Raw genomic sequence first — 18073 nt, 5'->3', positions numbered from 1 at the left:
AAAAAAAAAAAAAAAAAAAAATCTAAAGAACAATCACTAAAAAACAAGACCCTGAAATCTAAAAATGCCAAGCATTTCAAATAAAGCATACTCAACTAATACTAACACTATGTAAATGTGTAAATAGTTGTTAAATTATGTGAGGAACCATTTCCAGTTCTTCATATTCAAATCCAACTTTTGAGTTACTGTTTCTCTTTGTTTTGAGACAGGGTTTCTATTATGTTCTGGAACTCACTGAGTAGACCAGGCTGCTCTCAAACTCATAGAGATCCACCTGACTCTTCTTCCCCAGTTCTGGAATTGAAGGTGTCTGCCACCACATCCTGCTACCAAATTTTTTTTTTAAAAAAATATTACTTTACCTAAGATTGGTTGGGTTGGTTATTATTGATTTGGATAGTATGATAATGATAAGAACTTTTTTGTTTTAGCTAGTTTCATTGTTCACTTTTGTGGCATTTACATTCAGAGTGAGTTGTTCAGTCATAACCCTTATTTCCAATTTTTTTTTTTTTAAGTTATGCCAAACACTGGGCGGTGGTGGCACACACCTTTAATCCCAGCACTTGGGAGGCAGAGGCAGGAGGATTTCTGAGTTCCAGGCCAGCCTGGTCTACAGAGTGAGTTCCAGGACAGTCAGGGCTACACAGAGAAACCCTGTCTTGGAAAATGAAAAACAAAAACCAAAACCAAAACCAAAATATACCAAACAGGTTCTGTAACCATTGAGAGAGAATGCTTCAGGGGCTTCTTTTTTGTGTTCCTGCTGACCTCTTTTTCTATTTATGAATTTGGTTATTTTTCATTTTTAAAGTTTGTAAGATCTTATATTTGTCCTTTTAATATATTTTCAAGGTCATCCATGTTGTAGCAGGTGTTGGGAGTCTTATTCCTTTTATTATTATTTTTTAATTAGTTTTTCAGACAGGGTTTCTCTGTGTAGCCCTGGCTGTCCTGGAACTCACTCTGTAGACCAGGCTGGCCTCGAACTCAGAAATCCACCTGCCTCTGCCTGCCAAGTGCTGGGATCAAAGGCGTGCGCCACCACTTCCCGGCTCAGTTTTCAAATATAATCTTGTAAATCATTTGTAAGGTTGGGTAGCAGAAAGAGGTATTAATAAATTAAGACTGCAATACATAAAAGCTGAGCATAGTAGCTCATAGCTGTGATCCCAGTTCATTTGCATCCCTGGCTACAGTAGCATTTCAGGTCAGTTTGTGCTAGAGCAAGAACATAGTTTCAAAATAGAACCAGATTCTGTTATACATAAACATTTGCTTTCCAGAATATGGAGAAAAGGGTTTGTTTAATGGATGGGTTATTTAGTACGTATTGCTTGAAAATTGATGTTTGGTTAATAACCTTTTAGAAACAAAGGCTCCAGTGTATACTACTTGGAAAAATAAGTGTTATATTTCAAAGTAATTTTAGAGAAACTGAAAGAATATAGGGATGAGGATTTTATGAATCTCAAGTGAGAATAGCTTTTCTTAGCATATTACCACTAAAGAGTAAACAGCAAAGAAAACAATTTCATTGCTTAAGAAATCACCTTTAATCCCAGCACTTGGCAGGCAGAGGCAGGCGGATTTCTGAGTTCGAGGCCAGCCTGGTCTACAGAGTGAGTTCTAGGACAGCCAGGGCTATACAGAGAAACCCTGTTTCAGGAAAAAGAAATGAGTCTTGCTTTTGTGACCCCTCTTCTGCATACTAAGTTATCAGACATTAAAGAAAAAAAAAAGCTGTTCTTAGACATTCTAATACGGAATAGAGCAAATGGATACAAACTTTATGGAGGAAAGTAGGTAATAGAAGGAAAAGAGTACAGTTTTATATTGTTGGAACTATGAAATTCATCCCAAGGTAGTCATGCCTATGAAGATTTATGTGTACTTCAATATATGTTGAGTACCTACCACTGGTGTTTCCATGGTTGTAATCTAGCCACCAGGGTCTTCCTACCAAAGTGGACCCTATAGTTGAAGGGATGGATAAATGTCTACAAAAAACCAATCAGGACGTTGATTGCTACCATTAAGGGTTTTGGCATAATGTAGTTACAATGGTGGTGCCCTGACTGAGCCAGAGAGGACACTAGGAGACTAGCTGAAGCAGTGCTATATTCCCTTGATGCATTCAGCTAGAATGTTCTGATAATGGTTTAGGTTCATTAATTCAGACACGAGCTATCTACTTTAGTTCCCACGCCCACAATCCCTTCTGAAGAATACTTGCTGAAACAGCTTGTTGGTAGCAGACTAAAGCTACTAGCTGTCATTAATGTCTGAACCAGTTCTATTAGCAACAGTCCAAAAGATAGGTAAATTATCTTTCACATAAATAAGAACACACAAAAAAGATTGCCTCACCCCTTGAAAACAAAATTTCCCTATGAATACTTGTGTATCCAAAACCACTGTCAACTTTTTAGGGTTTTTTGTTTGTTTTTTTGTTTTTCCAAGACAGGGTTTCTCTGTATAGCCCTGGCTGTCCTGGAACTCACTCTGTAGACCAGGCTGGCCTCGAACTCAGAAATCCACCTGTCTCTGCCTCCCAAGTGCTGGGATTAAAGGCGTGTGCCACCACTGCCCAGCAACTGTTTAGTTTTTAATTTTATATGTATGAGTGATTTGCCTGCATGTAAGTCTGTATACCACTTGCATGCTTGGTGACTAAGGAGGTTAGAAGAAGGCGTTGGATCCTTGAAACTGGAGTTAAAGACAGTTGTGAGCTGCCATGTGGGTGCTACTGTAAGCCATTATTTCTCTACCCTAGACCATAATCTTGTGTGTAGCTGGATTTTGGACTTGTCAGTTTATGGTAATAAAGATTGAGGGTATGAAATGGATCTCAAAGCCAGGTGTGACATATGTCTAATCCTATCACTTGGGAGGAAAAGGCAGGTACATTTCTTAGTTTGAGGCTATTCTGGTTCTACTACTTACTGTGTTCCACAATAGCCAAGGCTGCATAGTGAGACCCTGTCTTTAAAAAAAAAAAAAAAAAAAAAAAAAAAAAAAACAAAATACCAAATTTTAGCCTTTTAAAATCCTTGTGTAAAATACTGGTCTGTAAAGAAAATAATACATGGACCAGGGAATTCCCAGTACCTTAATGATTCTGAAATGCTTTCCCAAGTGGCTTTTTATACATGGTAGGAAAGGAGTGAATTCTAGTATGTGTCTCTTTCCCCAGAAAAGTTGATTTCTGTGTACTTCTCTGTAGAGTGATGCCAGTAAAGCAGTTTAAAACATGCTGGATAAGACATGGCCATGGTATCCCTAGCTAGCCTGAGTAAGATCAGATTATTTTGTGTGAGTGTGTTTGTGCGTCTTGTCTGTCAGTTAGCTCAGGCTGGTTTTGAGATTAGGATGGCCTTGAACTCATGATCTTTTGCTTCTATCTCCTGAGTGTTTAGTACTACAGATATGAACTACTTTACATGTCTTGAAATGTAGCTTCTGCTGTCTGTTTTAACTATTTTTTTTGTTGTTGTTTTTTCGAGACAGGGTTTCTCTGTGTAGCCCTGGCTGTCCTGGAACTCACTCTGTAAACCAGGCTGGCCTCAAACTCAGAAATCCACCTGCCTCTGCCTCCCATGTGCTGGGATTAAAGGCGTGTGCCACCACTGCCCGGCTGTTTTAACTATTCTTGAATTTATTTTTTATGATAGAAATTATAATATTCAGAACCATTAACTTTTAGAACATATGGCAGCATTTTTTTACCTTTTAAATAAAAAAATTAGTATTAAGCTTGTTAGGGCATTTTTTTGTGCTTTGAAAAAGTTGTATAATATTTGAAAATGTGAACAGTAAAACTACTGAATTCTTTTTTTAGAAGTCAATGAAAGGATTTTATTTTGCAAAGCTGTACTATGAAGCTAAAGAATATGATCTTGCTAAAAAGTAAGTGCCAAACTGGAAATGTTTTAATTTTTCCTCCTTGTAATAGGAAAAACTGCTAAAGAACACATTTTTCCTTTCAAATGTATTCTGGAATCAGGGATTTATTGCTCTCAGACATTTGTTAGATTGAACCTCTAACAAGTATTTCTTACTGGCTTCTGTTTATATGTAGTGCAGAAATTGGTTTAAAACACTTTCTAAAATTGCTCTCAGGTAGGATAAAAGAGATCATCCCTGTTTGTAAATTTCTTCTTGTTTAGATATCTGGTGCTTCGGGTAGCTGGAGATAAGCAACAAACACAGACTTAATGCTAATAGTTTAGTAGTTGCTGTTTTATCAATAAGGCAAGAGACTTGCTGATTCTAATTTCCTTACTCAGAGTAGCCTAGAGGTGGAAGTTAAAAGGGAGACAGATTATAAAAGCAGTGGCAGGAGGAGGGGACTTCGTAGTGAGAAAGGCTGTAACTTTGGTTTTACAAGGATAGTTCTCTAATGTTACACTTACTTATCTCTGATGAATTTTATGTATGACATAATGTATTTATGTATAAATTTTCTTGTTTAGACACTATTCTCTTTATAGTTCTTTAGTGTTTTACATATTCTCACTTTAAATTTTTATTGTTTGTAGATTACAATCATTTTGCTTATTTTATGTGAAATTCTTCATTGCTTTACTAAATGTGATCAGGAAGAAAAACATTTTATGTGTTCATTTTTGGTAGGTAGCACAAATGTTGCACTTTGTAGTAAAGTGAGAGGCTGCAGAGATGGCTTAGTTAGTGGTAGGGAGTGCTTGGATGCTCTTGAAGAGGAAGTGGTGACTTATAAATACCTGTAACTGGAGCTCCAGGAGATCTGGTGCCACCTTCTGTTCTCCATGGGCACTAGGCACCATTGTGGCACAATGCTTATATGCGGGCACTTAGATACACATAAAATAAAAGTGTCTAAATCGTGAATAAAATAGTAAAATGGGTAAACAGGTGTTTAGCTCTGTCTGGTTATTAGTTATTTTGAAATGAATATTTTTGAACTCTATGTTAAATAAGTAATGGTAGCCAGTAATTGTTCTACAATAATTGGATGGTTGCTTGGTTTAGGCTGTACTCTGCTGTCAGTATTTCGGTCTTGTTGTAAATATTTTTATTTTAAATTGTTTTAATGTACATACTAGGTACAATTATATATTTAATTTGTTATTTTTGTATTTTTAAAACAGATACATTTCTACGTATATTAATGTGCAAGAGAGAGACCCTAAAGCCCACAGATTTTTGGGTCTTCTTTATGAAGTCGAAGAAAATATAGACAAAGCTGTAGAATGTTACAAGGTAATTAACTATACGATTAAAATACAGGTTATATGAGGCTGGAACAATTAAGAGCACAGGCTGCTCTTCCAGAGGAGCTGGGTTTCCTACCCAGCACCCACATGATGGTTCACAGCCTTTTGTAATTCCAGTTCAAAGGCATCTGACATCTTCTGGCCTCCCTGACACATACATAGTGCATAGACATGCATGCAGACTAAAAACCAGTACACATTTAAAAGTAAAAAGTATATACATTGGTATGTAATAAATAATCATACAAATTTTACCCACATAGTGAAAACAAACATCAGTACTATTAAGTGGCTTAGCTTGGAACATACTTCAGATTTTGAATATTTAACACATAAAATTTTAAGTCCAGACTAGTGAGATGGCCCAGCTGGTAAAGGCACTTGCTGCTGAGCCTCACCATCTTTTTGAGTTTGATTCCTGCAACCTGCAAGGTAAAAGGAGGAGTTGTCCTGTGACCTGGACTGGTTTGCCTTGGTACAAGGGTACATATACCCCTGGAATACAGAATAAATAACTTAAAAAAGGCCAAAAAAGGTCAGAGATAATGATTTCATTTATTCTTTTAAAATTTTCCTATATGTAATACAAAATTTGTTTGATTTGGTTTTGCAAAAATTTGATTTTGCTTTGTTTTTTGAGGGCATCTTACATAGTGCTGGCTGGACTAGAATTTGCTATGTAGGCCAGGCTGATCTTGAACTCACAGATCCTCCTACCTTTGCCTCCTGAGTGCTAGAATGAAAAGTGTGGGATATGGAGGTGCCATACCACTCCACAAAAAATACTGATGCTTTGCCAGCTTTAAAATAACACCATTTAGGAATAGAGGTTCTAGAGGCTCGGAAGAAGACTGCTTCTACTCTTGTGCTGAGTTAGGCTTCCAGCACCTGTATGGAACTGCTCAACTACCTGTAATTCTAGTGTTAGGGGATCTGACACCCTCCTTAGGCCTCTTTGTGTACCTACATTCATGTGGGCGCTTATGTGCAAATACATATAATTTTAAAAAATTTAAAAGTCTTTGGAAAAAAGATAATGTGTACAGCTTTTTTGAGGACTTTATATACTTTATATACCTTATGTATATAAGTTAAATTTTCTATTTTTTGGTATTTTTTTCTGACATCAGCGTTCAGTGGAATTAAACCCAACACAAAAAGATCTTGTGTTGAAGATTGCAGAATTGCTTTGTAAAAATGATGTGACCGATGGAAGAGCAAAATACTGGGTTGAAAGAGCAGCCAAACTTTTTCCAGGAAGTCCTGCCATTTATAAATTAAAGGTAAAGCCTCAACCAAGAAACTTATGAATGGAGAAAACTAAGATATAATCATTTTTAGTATTTAGAAGCTTAAATACTTCTTAGTAGCAAACTTAATAGAAGAAGGTGTTCATGCTTTCTTTAAAAATGTTTTGAGTAATTCCTTTAAAACATTTCTGAGTGTTGTCTTACAAAACTTTACAAATGTTATGTCAGTTGTTCTGGAATCATACTTTAGCGATTATACAGTTTCATAGTTTGTACAGCGTAGTTGGTTTGGTCCATTGTATCATTTTGTAATCAGTGGAAGTAAGGTGAGGGTGTGTTCAGCTAAGGTGTAAGTGAAGCTCTGTCTGGAAAAAAATCTTTGGTTCATTAGATAATTATCTATAGGTCAAAAGCTTAGAACTATTACAAAGAAATATGTTCTAGCCTGTCAGGGTAGTGCATGCCTTTAGTCCCTGCACTTGGGAAGCAGAGGAAACTTAGGTATTACTCAGCATTTAATGACTTTTCTCCCAAATAGGAACAACTTTTAGATTGTAAAGGTGAAGATGGATGGAATAAACTTTTTGACTTGATTCAGTCAGAACTTTATGCAAGACCTGATGATGTTCATGTAAATATCCGACTAGTAGAACTTTATCGTTCAAATAAAAGATTGAAGGATGCTGTGGCTCACTGTCACGAGGCAGATAGGAACACAGCTTTACGTTCAAGTTTAGAATGGAATTCATGTGTTGTACAAACTCTTAAGGTAGGTGAAAGCTGTTTCTCTACAGTGTTCTAACACTCAAGTTTCTTTCATTGATATAGCACAACTGTAAAATGAAATCTTTGCCAAGCTCAATTTAAATTGGTAAAGTGGGAAAATAAATTTGGTGTGTGTCTTTGTGTGTCTTTGGTGTTTTAATTTATAAGACTAGTGTAAAAACTCATTTTTACACACCTATAATTTGCTCTGTGTTTTTTTGTGTGTATGTATGTGTATTTGATATTTAAAATCTGTTGAAGTTTTGTAACTTACTGTGTTTTTTTTAAAAAATAGGAATATCTGGAGTCTCTGCAGTGTTTGGATTCTGATAAAAGTACTTGGAGAGCAACCAACAAAGACTTACTTCTAGCCTATGCAAACCTTATGCTACTTACACTTTCCACCAGAGATGTGCAGGAAAGTAGAGAACTACTGGAAAGGTATGTTGATGTTGAGAGAGTTTGCATAGGCACACACTTAACAAGTGACAGATTTTCTTTTTTCCAGTAATTGGTCTAGGTTTCTTCACATTGTTAGCATTTCTATAGTTTACGTACAGTTCATACAGTAAAATACTTGGAGGAAAATTACTTTTGCTGTTACAGGAATTTTTTTTTGAGGTTTATTGAGACAGGGTTTCTCTGTGTAGCTCTGGCTGTCCTGGAATTCAGTCTGCAGACTAGGCTGGCCTCGAACTCTCAGAAATCTACCTGCCTCTGCCTCCCAAGTGCTGGGATTAAATGTGCGCGCCACCACCACCACCGCCCGGCAAGACCCTAAAAGTTAAAGGAGTTTTTTCTATTCTCCCCCCCCCCCCTTTTTTTTTTTTTGGTTTTGTGAGACAGGTTTTCTCTGAGTAGCCCTGGCTGTCCTGGAACTCACTCTGAAGACCAGGCTGGTTTCAGTAGACAGGTGACTCAGAAATCCACCTGTCTCTGCCTCCCAGGTGCTGGGAGGCAGAGACACCGCCCAGCTAAGAATTTCTTAAACGGTTAGGTTGTGAGGAAATAAGACATTGTTAAATACATTTTGGTTATGTAACATCTGTTTTAATTGAACACAACTAGATTCTCAACTATGTCATTCTGTATGTTTCATATTTGAATTTCTCTGAAAATTCATTTATACATGTGTGGGAAAATGAGTATAAAGGGCAAAACATTTCTTGTTTCTTACTATTACTACAAAATAGTTTTAACCCCAGGGAATCCCCTAAGAGATCTGTGAGAACCCATAGAAATCCTCAGACCTTATTTGGTGTAAAGTCTGTTGCTCTCATTTCTCGAGATAAGGTGCTTTAAAATAATCCTTCACACAGTGTGAGACTTGTAGGGATTGATCACTAGATTTTAAAAATGTTCATTAAAATATAAAATAAAAAAATTTCTGAACTATGTCTTACCCTCATTTAATGTTAGATATTTACATTTTATCGGAAATTTGATTTGTTTTTTTTTTTTTGTGTGTGTGTGTGACTAATAGCTATTTTGAAGTTGGATAACCTTGTAGAGTGCTGGATGAAAATTCCCACTAGCTCTTTAATGTGTGATTATCCACTAGGGTGCTTCATCTGTGAAGTGTGAATGAGGAAGATGAAATTTAACCTAGGTCTGAGTAAATTTATTTTGAATTAAAGAATAAAACTGATTAGTCACATTGCTGTAGTGTGGAGTACCTGTTTACTCTCTTAATTTTACAGTTTTGACAGTGCTCTTCAGTCTGTGAAATCTTCTGTGGGTGGGAATGACGAGCTGTCAGCTGCTTTCCTGGAAGCGAAAGCACATTTCTACATGCATGTTGGCTCCCTTCTTTTGAAGATGGGTCAGCAGAGTGACATCCAGTGGCGAGCTCTTTCTGAGCTGGCTGCATTGTGCTATCTTGTAGCATTTCAGGTAAGCCTTTTCCAGTTTTAGGTGTAGTTATCATTTCAAAAAGACTATTGTGTTTCTCATAGTTATGTCATAACGTATAATAAAAATATGTGAATCAATATTGTATTAAAATTAAGATAAAAGTTAGTTTGAATAACTATAACAAGGTCAATGCATTGTTTAGACAGGTGAAGCCGGTGTTAGTGCATTCTTGTGGACATTCTATATTGGGCTTATTTATTTGCAGATCATTTTGAAGCATTTGATCTTTTAGTTTGGCCATCTTTGGGAACATAATATTAAAGATAAAATTTTATTCATTTTATTATTAATGACTTATTTTTATTTCATGTGCACTGGTGTTTTGCTTACGTGTGTGAGGCTGTTGGGTCTCTTGGAACTAGAATTAGAATTAGCTCACTAGTTGTGAACTGCTGCCATGTGAGTTACTGGGAATTGAACCCAGCTTCTCTGTAAGAGCAGCTACCACTCTTAACTGAGCCATCTCTGCAGCCTCTAAAGAGGAAATAGTAAATGTGGGCTAAGCGTGATTCACAAAGTTATATATGGGCCAGGTAGCCTCCCCTCAGTCCTTCCACTTTCTCTTCTCCCTTCCTTTCCCCTTCTACCTTTCTCTCCCCTTCTACCTTTCTCTTCCTCCTTGCCTTTCACTTTTTTCTCCCCACTCTCCCTCTCCTCTCCTCTCCTTCTTTTGCTCTTATCTTCTCTCCCTCTCTCTCCCTCTCTCCCTCTCCCTTTTCCTCTCTCTCTCTCCCTTTCCTCTCTCTGCTCGTATCCTTCTTTGTCTCTGCTTCTTTTGACGAGATTTTTTTTAATTGAAAATACGTGTATACAATATATTCTGATTGGTTTTCCTTCCCCCTACTATTACCAGTTCTTTCCTATCTTTCTTTTCATCTTGATCCACACACTATCATTAATAAAAAAACCAGACAGGCATCTAAGGAATAATAGTAAGACCAAAATAGTAAAATAAAAACAAAAAATTGGAATATGATAAAACGAGATGAAGAAAGGCTGTAGCTGTAGTGACACTCACATTTGCACACTTAGGATTCTCATCAAAGTCCCAAACTGGAAGCCATAATTATGTGCAAAGGACCTGTAAGGTAGAAAAAAGAAACAAACAAACTTGTCTGACATAACATGAGAGAAACAACCTTCAAAGATGTTGTTCACTTTGTGCCTCCTGCTGGCCATGGGGCCTACCCTTAAGAGTGCTTTGTCTCTCCAGTGAGGCTGCCTTGGAGGGAACCTTCTCATTTGCAAGTCAGTTGGAGATAGCTTCTGGATTAGGAATGGGACCTTCTGTGGTGCAGACCCATGCAAGCTCCGTGCAGGTGTCACAGTCTTTTAGTTCATATGTGCACCAGCCCTGGTGTATCTAGAAGGCCTTGATTTCCTTGGTTTCCTTCATTATATCCTAGCTCTTAGACTCTTTCTGTTGCCTCTTCTGTAATGTTCCCTGACCCTTGAGTAGGGAGGGATATGATTGGAACATTTCTTTTGTAGGGCTGAGTATTCCTAGGTCTTTCATTCTCTATATATTGTCTGGCTGTGGGTTTCTATATTTGTTTCCATCTGGTACAGGAGACAGCTGCTCTGATTTTAGTTGAGCTATGCAATGATCAAGTGAGTATAGCAAAAGGTTGATAGGAGTTATTTTATTGCAACATTCCTTTAGCAGAACAGTAGTACTTGGTTTTTCCCTAGATCATTGGTGTATTTAGTCTCAGTCACCTAGGTGGCATAGGGCATAGGTTTCATCTAATGGAGTGGGCCTTAAGTCAGATCAGTTATTTGGTAACAAGCTTTGTGCACTATTAGTGTATCTTGCAGGCAGGTCACTGTTGGAGAGTGCAAGGTATGTGGCTGGGTTGGTGTCTTTGGGTTTTCATTGCTGTGCACAGACACAGTGACCAAGAACTCTTCCTATAAAGACAACAGTTAATTGAGGCTGGCTTACAGGTTCAGAGGTTCAGTCCATTATCAAGGCAGGAACATGGCAGCATCCAGGCAGGCGTGGTGCAGGAGGAGCTGAGAGTTGTACATCTTCATTTGAAGTCAGCTAGCTTCAAAATACTGGCTTCCAGGCAACTAGGAGGAGGGTCTTGAAGCCCATGCCCACAGTGACACACTTCCTTCAATAGGGCCACGCCTTCTTTTTTTTTTTTTAAAGATTTATTTATTTATTATATATAAGTACACTGTAGCTGTCTTCAGACACCCCAGAAGAGGGCATCAGATCTCATTACGGATGGTTGTGAGCCACCATGTGGTTGCTGGGATTTGAACTCGGGACCTTTGGAAGAGTAGTCAGTGCTCTTAACCACTGAGCCATCTCTCCAGCCCCAGGGCCACGCCTTCTAATGGTGCCACTTCCTAGGCCAGGCATATACAAAACTCTCCTTTGGCAGTGTGAAGACTATCTTTAGTACTGTGAACACTGGTCTGTAGGGCTGAAGACTCTAGGTAGGCACCTGCTCCACTTCTCCATGGTCATGGTGTTTGACAAGATTTTTCATAGCCCTGATTTGCTTGGAACTCCATGTGTAGCACAGGCAGGCCTTGAGCTCACAATAGATTCTTCTATCTACTACACCCTAATTAAAATACTCTATACTGTTTTTTTTTTTAAATAGATTACATAATTTTTTTTCCTTGCCAGTTATTTTCTAATTAACTGGACATTATTTAAAGAATAGTGTGGCACCTGGCAGTGGGGGCGCACGCCTTTAATCCCAGCACTTGGGAGGCAGAGGCAGGCAGATTTCTGAGTTCGAGGACAGCCAGGGCTACACAGAGAAACCCTGTCAAAAAATAGTATGGAAAGGAATATCTGACTATTGGGAATATGAGTATCATTGAATTAGATTATTTTTATTCTAAAATTGTCAGGTTCCAAGACCAAAGGTTAAATTAATAAAAGGAGAAGCTGGACAAAATCTACTGGAAACGATGGCCCACGATCGCCTTAGCCAGTCAGGTAACATAATATTTTAACTGATTAAATTCTGAAATAGTAAAACAATTTTTTCCCTTACATTTATTTATTTGTGTGTATGAATTGTACGTGTACTCACTCATACTGTAAATCCCTCAGGAGTTGATTCTGTCTTTTCCATGTGGACTCTGGGGTTGAACTCAGGTCCTCAGACTTAGTGGCATGTGAGTGCCTTTCAAGTTGAGCCATTTTGCCATCCTAAGATCAAAACTTTGTTTAGGCTTCCTTAGTTAAAGTCTTTATAGTATCCTTAGATAACCCTCCATAATTACTTGGTTTATTTTTGCCACATTTTGCTATATTCATACTTGTTCATACTTTGCCAAAGGTGGTAGGCATGGCAGAAATTAAAAAATACCCCATTATATCTGCCCCCACTTTGTCCCGCAGAGAGTGTGGGCTAAGGGCTGAACCTAGGACTTTGTACTTGCTAGGCTAGTACTAAGCTAAATCCCCAATGCATTCTTTAAAAATTAAGAACCTACTTAATGGTATTTGCTTCCCAGTGGAGATAACTGCTCTATCTGGGTGTTAGAGCATCCCTCTTGAGTGTGAAAAACACTTCTATAGCCAAATGTTCAACACTACTGCTTGGAGACACTGCTCTGTGGGGACAGTCTTTACTTGCCTAAACGGAATGATATAAAATGCTTGGTAACTATATATTTCCCATATTTTTCAGAGTCCATGCATGGTATAATATGTAATAGTATTTAATCCAGGCACTGGCTGAAAACAAATCCTTATTTTGAACTTATGGAATAAAAAATTTCACTAGAACCTGCATATAGATATTTCCTTAAAGTTGTTTAAAAACAGCAAGAATCTGAGAATCCAGTGTTAGCCATCAGGGCATCAGATCAGCGCATTAAAGTTTGGTTCTTGGCTGTTGGTGGAAGGCCACTTAATTCCTATACTTACTATCTAAAATGATAATACCTTTAGCATTTTAAAATTCATTCTATTTCCCCTCCCATTTGTTTTACTTTATGTAGACACAGATACTGTGAAACCTGTATTGTTTACTTTTGATAAAGAACTATTTTTGTTGATGAGCTGTGATTTGGAGGTTGGAAAATGGGATCTGAGATAACCTCGTTATTTTCTTCTTGGTTTTCTCAACAAAATAATTAAGAGACATGAGTAAGTAATTATTGTTTCATTATACAATGAAGGAAATAATTTGTTTTTCAGGGCACATGTTGCTAAACTTAAGTCGTGGCAAGCAAGACTTTCTAAAGGAAGTTGTGGAATCCTTTGCTAACAAAAGTGGCCAGTCTGCTCTCTGTGATGCTCTGCTTTCCAGTCAGTCATCCAAGGAGAGATCTTTTCTTGGTAGTGATGATATTGGAAACCTTGATGGACAAGTGCCAGACCCTGATGACTTGGCTAGATATGATACTGGTAAGTTGCATCTTTCATAAGAAATAGTCTTCGTCATAATCTGTATCTACCAGGAAGGCTCAACAGTTATGATATATTTTAGATTCTTTCTAGGTTTATTTTATAGGAAATAGATGTTAAAGAGTATAGATGTAGATGACACTTTATTTTTCTTTGAAATGTTTGTTTCTATTTTTTTATCTTTATGTCTATCTATCTATCTATCTATCCATCTATCTATCTATCTATCTATCTATCTATCTATCTATCTATCTATCTATCTATCTAAAGACAGGACTTTTCTGTGTGTTCCTGGCTCACCTAGAATTTGTTCTGTAGACAAGGCTGGCCTTTGAGATAAGAGATCTGCCTGATTTTTGCCTCCTGAGAGCCGGGATTAAAGGTGTGTGTCACCACTGCCTGGCAAAATAGTTATTTATATATGTATTTATAAATAAATATTTATATATGTCTTGCTTCTTTTGTGAAGTTTCTGTCTATAGTGTGTATGTATATATCTGTATGTATATGTTATTTGCTAGGCACTTTGTATTATTCAACATTTAATTTATTTATAGTTTTTTGGTACTGTTAAAATAATATAATACTACTAAGAACTTTAAACAAGATCTGTTTTGCTTGTTTTGAAACAGGGTCTCACTACATAGTCTTGCCTGGCCTGGAATTAGCTATGTAAATGATGGCCTTGAACTCAGAGATCTGTCTGCCTCTGCCTCTCTAGTGCTTGTATAAAAAAAGGTGTACTATACTACACCTTACCTTATTTAACCAGGGTTTTTTTTTAAAGATTCATTTATTTTATGTATATGAGTACACTGTACAACAGATGGTTGTGCTCACTCCAGTCAACCCCGCTCGCTCCAGCCCAAAGATTTATTTATTTATTATATCTAAGTACACTGTAACTGACTTTAGACACACCAGAAGAGGGCATCAGATCTCATTATGGATGGATGTGATCCACCATGTAGTTGCTGGAATTTGAACTCAGGATCTTCTGAAGAGCAGTTGATGCTCTTACCCGCTGAGCCATCTCTCCAGCCCATTTAACCATGTTTTAAGGTTGTATTTAAGTTTCTTCTATCTTTGTATCTTCTCCATTGTTTTCTTCCTTGTATTTGCCCTTTTTTTTCTTGCTTAGTGAGATTTAGCTTTATGTTCTAGGGTGTTTTGTTTTTTGTTTGTTTGTTTGTTTTTTGTGATCTTTGTGACAACCACCTTGCTGGTGTGAATACCTATTTGGACAGGAGTGCCATTAGCTTTTTCTTGCTATACCTATTCAATGTAGATGACCTATTTCTTCCCATAAAACTGGACCACTTTGCCAGTCTGCTGACCTTTTTAGTGTCCTTGTACAAACTGAATAACTTTATCTTTTCACATGGCCAGTGATGATCACAAGAGGGCAGTGTATTAGAAAACTTCATTAATAGTATGTGTTTTGAAATTAATTCCTTGGAGATTTCTAAAAATGAAAGTACTGGGACAGATTTTTTTCTTGCAAATTGCTAGAAATGTTATCATTTCTAGGAAAGTTGGACTTTTTTTACTTCGAGAATTTCATAAGCTTTTTCAGTATTAGATTTCTTAAAGAAGAAAATGTGCTTTTTATTATGCTCATAAATTAATAAAATGGTATTCCATTGTTATTTAATGATTCCTTATTGAAAGGAAAATCTTTTAAAATTTTTTATAATATAAAATGCACATTGTTCTTTGTTAGATTGGTTTTATTATTTAATTTTTAAGTTTTTTAAGTTTAATTTTTAACTTTCTTGATGAGTCTTGTTTTTTCAGATGGACTAGGAAAACTTTTTCATTTGCACCATTTCTTACTAAAGTTTATAAAGTATAGCTGGGCATGGTGGGATACTCTTTTAATCCCAGCATTCAGGAAGCAGAGGTAGGTAGATCTCTTGAGTTCAAGGCCACAGTGTGTGAGTTTCAGGACAGACTGGCTACATAGAGAAACCCTGTCTTGGAAAAATAAATAAAATATTTTAAAGTATGAATATATTCAATAAACATGTGAAATTTTTGCTATTCTGTTCCTCAGTTTTGAAACAGAAAAAAAGTTTGCAGTTAAATTTTTTGCTAAATTTAGTTGTTTATTTTGTAATCTAAAAACCCAAAGAAAATACAAGAAAATACATGGCAGTTTTTTCTGCTCTGTTTCAGGTGCTGTTCGAGCACATAATGGTAGTCTTCAGCACCTTACCTGGCTTGGCTTACAATGGAATTCACTGCCTACTTTACCAGCAATTCGAAAATGGCTAAAACAGCTCTTCCACCATTTGCCTCAGGAGACATCAAGGCTGGAAACAAATGCACCTGAATCAATATGTATTTTAGATCTTGAAGTAAGCAATGATAATAATTAATAAAATATTTTGAGTGTTTGTAATTTGTTTTTCTAACTTAATTATTTTTTAAAAATCAAACAGGTATTCTTACTTGGAGTTATATATACCAGTCACTTACAGTTAAAGGAGAAGTGTAATTCTCACCACACTTCCTATCAACCATTGTGTTTGCCACTTCCTGTGTGCAGACAGCTTTGTACAGAAAGACAGAAGACCTGGTGGGATGCAGTGTGTACTCTGATTCACAGAAAGGCATTGTAAGTAGTAAAACAGTAATGATCCTTTAGATTATGGCCCGGGTCTTACTAGAGGTTTAACTTAATTGTCATGTAAAGGTTTAATTTGTCATGGGACACTTGACATATATGTAAGTGCTGAAATGCATTGCTTTAAAATAGTTCAATTAAACTTTTTTTTTTAGACCTGGAACCTCAGCAAAATTGCGGCTTCTAGTTCAACGTGAAATAAACAGTCTGAGAGGCCAGGAAAAGCATGGCCTTCAACCTGCTCTGCTTGTGCATTGGGCACAGAGTCTTCAGAAAACAGTGAGTTCATTGAACTGTGAATTTTTAAAAAAGAACTTTGGCTTAAATGAAAGTGTTTTTCTATAATAAAGGTAATTGCTTACACATAAGTAATTAGTAAAATGCTGGCTAGTACTAATACTAGTAGTTTGTATTGTATATCAGAGTAGATGGCTGTTTAGCTTTTTGACCAAAGTGTTATTTTCAGAGGCAGATTTTGGTTATCTAAAAATGTCTGGTTTTATTGCTGGGGGTTGTTACAGAGGAAATGGGATACATAGTCTCACATAGCCTAGGCTGGCCTTGAACGTGATATATGGCCAGGGATGACTTTGAAGTTCCAGTCTGCTTGCTTCTACATCCCAAGTACCAGGTTTTGAGCCAGTTGTATGCCACCATGACCACCTTAAAAATGGCAGCTCTTAAAAATAGATTGGACTGCTTCTTGTAGAGGCGGTTAATAACTTTTTCTTTTGATGTTCCATTTCATTTTGATCTGAAAGTTTTCCCAGTTTCTCAAAACCATTTATAATGTTGTGGACCTGACTTTGTATTTTAGGGCAGCAGTCTTAATTCCTTTTATGATCAACGGGAATACATAGGCAGAAGTGTTCATTATTGGAGGAAAGTTTTACCATTGTTGAAGATGATCAGAAAGAAGAATAGTATTCCTGAACCTATTGATCCCCTGTTTAAACATTTCCATAGTGTGGATATTCAGGTAATAATGAGTGCTAATGAGTTGATTGCTTATGTAATTTATATACATATAGAAAATAGCTAAGCAAATTGTGCTGCTATTTTATAATGGTGTTGCTTTCTAAATCTTATAGCTGACAATTATGATTATAATGAAATGTTAATTTTCTTTAGATAAAATATAATCTTTGGAAATTTGGGTTCAACTAACAATTACTAAATAAATGTATTTAGGCATCTGAAATTGGTGAATATGAAGAAGATGCACACATAACTTTTGCTATATTGGATGCTGTTAATGGAAATATAGAAGATGCCATGACTGCTTTTGAATCTATTAAAAATGTAGTTTCTTATTGGAATCTTGCATTGGTAAGTGATATGAGAATTGAATTCAGTTTTGTTTGTTTGTTTGCTTGCTTTGAAAATCTAATTGTATTTTGTGTAGATTTTTCACAGGAAAGCAGAAGACATTGAAAATGATGCCTTGTCTCCTGAAGATCAAGAAGAATGCAAAAATTATCTGAGAAAGACTAGGGACTACCTGATAAAAATTTTAGATGATAGTGATTCAAATATTTCTGTGGTTCAGAAAGTAAGTTGCTGGTTGTTGTCTGATGTGTAGTATTGTTTGTTGATTGCTTTATATCTAGGCATTTCTTAAGTATCACTTATGATAGATGTGTTAAGGGCGTGTGTGCAGAATGAATCTATGCATGTTTAGTTTTCTTTTATGTTTGGTATATAGATGTGTTTGGGGCATGTGTGTAGTGTGAATGTCTATGAATGTTTAGTTTTCTTTTATCTTATGTTTGGTATATCTTGAAACAACAACAAAAATTTGCCAGTTGGGATTGGGAAGATTGCACAAGTGTGAGGGTCCAAGATTGGTCACTCAGCGCTCAAATAA

The 18073-nt window shown here is 36.6% G+C and overlaps 1 protein-coding gene across 3 annotated transcripts in view; it reads left to right on the top strand.

Annotated features, from left to right (window-relative positions):
* The window catches only part of LOC116075526 (E3 SUMO-protein ligase RanBP2), a 49567-nt gene that overhangs the window by 1682 nt on the left and 29812 nt on the right, over positions 1-18073 (top strand). For 2 of the 3 annotated variants that reach the window (XM_031348772.1, XM_031348770.1), the window contains exons 2-15: positions 3845-3912; positions 5136-5247; positions 6392-6544; positions 7050-7280; positions 7572-7717; positions 8977-9169; positions 12068-12155; positions 13368-13577; positions 15756-15937; positions 16022-16197; positions 16362-16485; positions 17024-17185; positions 17398-17535; positions 17612-17758. In XM_031348772.1, the coding sequence (XP_031204632.1) occupies positions 3845-3912; positions 5136-5247; positions 6392-6544; positions 7050-7280; positions 7572-7717; positions 8977-9169; positions 12068-12155; positions 13368-13577; positions 15756-15937; positions 16022-16197; positions 16362-16485; positions 17024-17185; positions 17398-17535; positions 17612-17758 (2130 nt within the window). The remainder of the gene's footprint in view (positions 1-3844; positions 3913-5135; positions 5248-6391; positions 6545-7049; positions 7281-7571; positions 7718-8976; positions 9170-12067; positions 12156-13367; positions 13578-15755; positions 15938-16021; positions 16198-16361; positions 16486-17023; positions 17186-17397; positions 17536-17611; positions 17759-18073) is intronic. The other variant, XM_031348771.1, reaches the window with a different exon arrangement.

Source organism: Mastomys coucha, unplaced genomic scaffold (assembly GCF_008632895.1).
Source record: "Mastomys coucha isolate ucsf_1 unplaced genomic scaffold, UCSF_Mcou_1 pScaffold3, whole genome shotgun sequence".
NCBI lineage: Eukaryota > Metazoa > Chordata > Mammalia > Rodentia > Muridae > Mastomys > Mastomys coucha.
The sequence above is the reverse complement of the archived record's forward strand: the minus strand, read 5'-3'. Positions and strand labels throughout refer to the sequence as shown.